The sequence below is a fragment of the Oncorhynchus clarkii genome, unplaced genomic scaffold, assembly GCF_045791955.1.
Source record: "Oncorhynchus clarkii lewisi isolate Uvic-CL-2024 unplaced genomic scaffold, UVic_Ocla_1.0 unplaced_contig_12547_pilon_pilon, whole genome shotgun sequence".
NCBI lineage: Eukaryota > Metazoa > Chordata > Actinopteri > Salmoniformes > Salmonidae > Oncorhynchus > Oncorhynchus clarkii.
The window spans coordinates 1-6,458 of record NW_027260292.1 but is presented as its reverse complement, the minus strand read 5'-3'; the positions used below and the strand labels follow the sequence as shown (position 1 = coordinate 6,458).

Genomic DNA, 6,458 nt, shown 5'->3' with positions numbered 1-6,458 from the left:
AAACAAAACATGCAACAATTTCAAAGATTTTACTGAGGTACAGCTCATATAAGGAAATCAGTCAATTGAAATACATTCATTAGGCCCTAATCTATGGATTTCACATAACAGGGAATACAGACATGTGTAACGGATGTGAAATAGCTAGCTAGTTAGCGGTGGTGCGCGCTAAATCGGTGACATCACTTGCTCTGAGACCTTGAAGTAGGGGTTCCCCTTGCTCTGCAAGGGCCGCGGCTTTTGTGGAGCGATGGGTAACGATGCTTCGTGGGTGACTGTTGTTGATGTGTGCAGAGGGGTTCCCCTTGCTCTGGTTCGCGCCCGGGTATGGGCGAGGGGACGGTCTAAAGTTATACTGTTACATTGATGCTGTTGACCCGGATCACTGGTTGCTGCGGAAAAGGAGGAGTGTAACGGATGTGAAATAGCTAGCTACATTCCAGCCATTACAATGAGCATGTCCTCCTCCTATGGCTCCAGAGCGACTACAGTTAATTGATTCATTTTAAGATAGCTAGGTGAGAGAACCACATACAGTATCACAGTCATAGAAAGTCTAACTTTTCCTCAATAAAGCAGCTATCAGCAAAGTCACCTGCTGCGACCCCTAATGGGTTGGGACACTGTCTGAGGTCACCTAGATAACATTACTATCATGTACAATGACATTTTAGTAGATTGATTTCAGGAAAGTTCATATTTCAAAGTCATTTTCAGGGTCATGTTTTATTGTTTTGTTGATACGGTGGATTGCCTTGAACAGAAGCTGTTGGTGGAGTATTTTGGACATCAAAGGTTAAAAAAATATATATAATAATAATAAGATCTGCCTACTCAGGTACAAAGCATAGAAGTAGAGGCTGTCAAATACCTTGTTTAACCCCAGGGCTCTGGCATGCTGTTTAGAGCATCATTACAGGGTCCTACCTGACCCATTACTTCACTCACAACTAGAGATAACTTTACCTATCTGCTGAGCAGCTGAGTAGACAGATCTTAGTCTTGGGTTAATGACACTCTTGGGTCCATAGACTAATCTCTAGGCATCTTAGGTGAAATCTCTCTTCAGATAACAATTGATAACACCCCTGTCTATTAAAGCAAGGCACATTCAAGGTTTGTCCTTTGAAGATAACACTCTTCAAAGAACACATGTTATCTTCCTGACCACAATTATGACTATAAATGACATCCATCAAGCCCAACAGGATTAGTTAGTGCAGACAAGCCAAGACATCAAGATGTGGTTGGATTTGTATTTGGGAATGGCAGTTTTTCTCAGTGTAGAGTGCAAACCATTGAACAAGGGGACACACAACAAGTTGCTAGTGATCTCCTTTGATGGTTTCCGATGGGACTATGATCAAGACGTAGACACCCCTCACATGGACAAGTTAGTGGTAGATGGAGTGAAGGCAAAGTACATCACCCCTCCGGCTATCACCATGACGTCCCCATCTCACTTTACCACCATAACTGGTAAGGCAGAAGAGTTACAAAATGCTGTTGACTTGTTGCGTGCATTTGAGCAGCGTGTTTGAAGTTCTCAATCAGGTGCATATTCATCAAAAATAAGAAGTATTTCCTAGGGTAACATGTGACTACGGGCCCAAGTTACTGTTTCAAAACTGGGTTTGAAGTCAAATGTAGCCTACTACTGTAGATGGATTATTGACTGTTGATTTCTTTGGCCAAATATTTCAATTCTTTCATAAAAACAGTTTTGTTTGTGGCATGTGCCCAGAAAATGCCAGTCCTGACCATGATCTCACTCATGTTACAAAGTAGTCTCACTTGCCAGTGTTCTGGGTGGCAGGTATAAGCCTAGTGATTAAGAGCTGACTAGGTGAAACATCTGCCGATGTGCCCTTGAGCACAGCACTTAACCATAATTGCTCCTGTAAGTCGCTCTTATCTCTGCTAAATGACTCAAATCTAAATTAAATGTTCTTTCTGATTTTTAGGACAATCTATTATGTCGTTCTGCCCCTGAACAAGGCAGTTAACCCACTGTTCCTAGGCCATCATTGTAAATAAGAATTTGTTCTTAACTGACTTGCCTAGTTAAATAAAGGTACAATTAAAATAAAATAAATCAAATGTACACTGTATATGTGCACATACTGTGCATATCCTTCGGGTCCTTACTATTTAAATACAAATCTGGTCAAACTTGCTGCTTACTTTATCTCTGGGCAATTGACCTCACTTTAATCTGACCCTAGAGTTATTCCTGAGAAATGGAAATCACCTTATGTTTTCATTTGTTAATGCAGGAAAAACCTACAAATCTACAGACAATTTCTAAATGTTCTCTTATATGACAGTGATAAAAAAAAAAAAATTATAGTACAGCAATTAAAGTTGTAAATGCCATCTTCGATATCCTTGATAAGACATCACTGAGGTTTTGGATACTGTTTATCATAATGTCATGACGAAAAGACAATTCAAACTGGAAGGTTGCTGGTGTAACAGTATAGACTTTACGTCCGTCCCCTCGCCCCGACCTGGGCGCGAACCAGGCACGCTCTGCACACGTCAACAGTCACCCTCGAAGCATCGTTACCCATCCCTACACAAAAGCCACGACCCTTGCAGAGCATAGGGAACCACTATTTCAAGGTCTCAGAGTAAGTGACATCACCGATTGAAACGTCACTAGCGCGCACCACCGCTAACTAGCTAGCCATTTCACATCGGCTACACTGGCATTAAAAAATATTTACATATCATTCTACTTTCCTCTCATATCTCTCACAGGGAGATGGATAGAGGATCATGGAGTTGTTCACAATATGATGTTTAATTCCACAACTCATCAGAAAGTCGTCCATAAAGCTACCTTGAAGAGGTCTGAGTGGTGGGACAATGGAGCCTTACCGTTGTGGATTACAGCACAGAACCAGGTGAGGAACTGGTCATGATTTGATCCTGGACATAAAATATCACAAGTGTTATTTGTCTAATATGCAGATTTGGCTTACAGTCCTCCTACCCACAGCTACAGAAACCATTGTCAGACTATTTACATTGACCCCCACCCCATTTGTTTTGTACACTGCTGCTACTCGCTGTTTATTATCTATGCATAGTCACTTCCCCCCCACCTACATGTACAGATTACCTCAACTAGCTTGTACCCCCGCACACTGACTTGGTACCGGTACCCCCTGTATATAGCCTCCACACTGACTTGGTACCGGTACCCCCTGTATATAGCCTGCACACTGACTTGGTACCGGTACCCCCTGTATATAGCCTCGTTATTGTTATGTTATTGTGTTACTTTTTATAATTTATTGAATTTTTTACATGATATTTGGTAAATATTTTCTTAAACTCTTCTTGAACTACACTGTTGGTTAAGGGCTTGTAAGTAAGCATTTCACGGTAAGGTGTTATAATTCGGAGCATGTGACAGTTAAAATTGAATTTGACTTGATTATTTTTAGGTGAATGAAGTTGCTCTAATGAAAGTTAAGACCCCTACTACACCCTGTAATTAGAAGCATACACACCTTTTCTTCTCTTTCAGGGCCTGAAAACAGGCTCCTTTTTCTTTCCAGGAGGAGCCGCCAACTACAGTGGTCAAAGTGTAAACCGGGCGGTGGTTGAGGAAACAGGTCAACAAGATGATAACGAAACAGAGTGGCAACAGAATATTGACACTGTGTTGAGCTGGTTCACCGAAGAAGATTTTGACTTTGTGACTCTGTACTATGGAGAGCCTGACAACGTGGGTCATGCCAAAGGACCAGACCATCCTGACAGGAAAACCATAATAAAGCAGATTGACCGCACCATCGGATACCTGAGGGAGGTCATCCAGCGAGATGGTTTGACAGAGAACCTGAACATCATCATCACCTCTGACCATGGCATGACCACCGTCAAAAAAAGACCTCTTGTAGATGAGATAATCCTCTCTAAATACCTGAATTTCTTCAACTTGGTTTATTTTGAGCTCCTTGACTACGGCGGGTTTGGAATGATCACGCCGAAGAAAGGAAAGGAACAGCAGGTTTATGATGCTCTCATGAAGGCCCCAAACCTCACAGTCTACAAGAAGGAAGATATGCCAGAGAACTTTCATTTGTCCAAGAATGACAGAATGCAGCCTATTATTGTCATTGCTGATCTAGGTTTCAACTTAAACTCGGTAGGTACTGGTATTAACTTTAAAAACACTTCATATACTATGTATAAAGTAAAAAATGGTCAAGTAAAAATATCACAGATTTAAAAAATAAAAACAATGATGATATGCATGTAATTTCAACAGCGGTTCATCGTCTACGTAAACAAAGGAGATCATGGATTCCACATGGACGAAATGGACATGAAGACCATCTTCCGTGCTTTTGGACCAGATTTCAAAAAGAGTTATCTGTCCGAGCCCTTTGACAGTGTCCACATCTACCCTCTAATGTGCAAGCTGCTGCAGATAGATCCAGCCCCTAACAATGGTTCCCTATCTGTCACTGAGGGCATGCTGGTGCAGAACGGTACGAGCTGGGAGCTTCTCCTAGAAAGCATTTTAGTATCAAAATGCATGAAAGTGTCTATTAATTCATTCTAATACAGGAAGATATCAACCTTAATGTGTGCTCCACTGATGATACTTCTTCTATAAGATAATTATCAAGACTGACATGACAAATGGTTATATCACATAACTAATGGCGCCATTCTTCTCTACACAGGTGGGAGAAGAAATCAGATGTCCCTTGGTGTTTTGGCATCGATATTTGTCTACATTTTACTTGTCATGTAGTTATTTATGATGTTGGTTATTTTCCGTAATGTTCGTTAACTGAAAACAATTGCATAGTTGAATCAATCATAACCAAAACTCCAACAAATATTTTTAAGGAGGATCACATTCACTATGATGTTCATCAACAATATCCATCTGATTGTATTATACACTCAGTTTCCAGTTTATTAGGTACACCTATCTAGTACCGGGTCGGACCCCCTTTGCGCCAGAACAGCCTGAATTCTTCAGGGCATGGAAACGTTGCTCAATTGGTATCAAGGAAAAACATTCCCCGCACCATTACACCGACAGCCTTTATTATTGACACCAGGCAGGATGGGGCCATGGACTCATGCTGCAATAGCCCATCTGTGACAAGGATGGATGTGTTGTGTGCTCCGAGATGCCGTTCTGCGCAGTTATTTGCCTGTTTGTAACTTGCACAATTCTTGCCATTCGCCTTCGACCTCTCATCAACGATCTGTTTTCGCCCATAGGACTGCCACTGAACGGATGTTTTTGGCACCATTCTCTGTAAATCCTAGACACGGTTGTGCATAATATAATAAACCCAGGAGGCCGGACGTTTCTGAGACACTGGAAACGGCGCGCCTGGAATCGATGATCATATATATATATATACCATGCTCAAAGTCGCTTAAGTCACTAATTTTGTCCATTCTAAAGTTTAAGCCTGCTTTATACACTGAGTGTACAAAACATTAAGAACACCTTCCTAATATTGAGTTGCATGTCTATGTCATGGAAAGAGCAGGTATTCTTAATGTTTTGTACACTCAGTGTATAGCAAGCCACAGCCACGTGACACACTGTCTGCTAACCACTTTTGGGAACAGGGTGGTGTGCCTAACAAACTGCCCACTGAGTGTATGTTTAATAATCAAACCAGTCAGCATTGGCTCAAATAACTTTGTCTACATTTAATAATGACACCTGCCCACTGATGGTTCAGGGGTTTCAAGTAGCCTGATTCCTTTGAGAAGTTGTTGCCTTTCATTCTAAATGTCAGATTTTATTTGGAGTCATATTTTTGTTTAAATATTTGTTCCGACTGTATATTTATTTGTTGTTATTATGCTTTAATAAACGTGCACGATGAATGAGTATTGCAGTTTTTAAATTAAAATGTTTAACAGGAAACAGGATTTGGATCTAAGGTGTTATTACCACCTGCAGCCAGCTGGGGATATCATTTTTTAAATAAATGTAAGCAATATTTAACTAGGCAAGTCAGTTAAGAACACATTATTTTAAGAACAAATTCTTATTTTACAATGACGGCCTAGGGACAGTGGGTTAACTGCCTTGTTCAGGGGCAGTTAGACAGATTTTTACATTGTCAGCTCCGGGATTCAATCTAGCAACCTTACAGTTATTGGCCCCACTCTCTAACCACTAGGCTACCTGCCGACCCAACTGTATACACATATTCCAACAAATGGAAATGTTACAGAACAGACCGATCTGAAAACACAGATGGAGAAAATATAAAACGTACATAATCTCTGTTGGCCCTTTATTTCATACTAAATATTATGAAAGCCTCCCTTACTAAAACAAATTGCAGTTTTGAAACTGCAGTAAAATTGTAGTAACTGCAGTTAACTGTGGTATTTTGGACATAGTAATTGCAGAATAACTGCACTCTAATTAAGCAAAAGGCACGAGGAGGTGT

General features: G+C 40.7%; 1 protein-coding gene across 1 annotated transcript; it reads left to right on the top strand.

Annotated features, from left to right (window-relative positions):
- The first annotated feature begins 1,265 nt into the window (after positions 1-1,265).
- On the top strand, positions 1,266-5,171 carry LOC139401339 (ectonucleotide pyrophosphatase/phosphodiesterase family member 7-like). The gene is made up of 5 exons (XM_071145657.1): positions 1,266-1,479; positions 2,764-2,909; positions 3,539-4,162; positions 4,286-4,508; positions 4,707-5,171. The coding sequence occupies exons 1-5, from the start codon at positions 1,266-1,268 to the stop codon at positions 4,775-4,777; spliced, it is 1,278 nt and encodes a 425-aa protein (XP_071001758.1). The 3' UTR covers positions 4,778-5,171.
- The last annotated feature ends 1,287 nt before the right edge of the window (positions 5,172-6,458 follow it).

What these genes read in the sequence shown, in the direction of transcription:
- LOC139401339 (XM_071145657.1), top strand. Translation starts at nt 1,266, where the DNA reads ATGGCAGTTTTTCTCAGTGTAGAGTGCAAACCATTGAACAAGGGGACA. An exon ending in TCACTTTACCACCATAACTG is followed by an intron (nt 1,480 to 2,763) that starts GTAAGGCAGAAG and finishes TATCTCTCACAG; the next exon opens with GGAGATGGATAGAGGATCAT. An exon ending in GGGCATGCTGGTGCAGAACG is followed by an intron (nt 4,509 to 4,706) that starts GTACGAGCTGGG and finishes TTCTCTACACAG; the next exon opens with GTGGGAGAAGAAATCAGATG.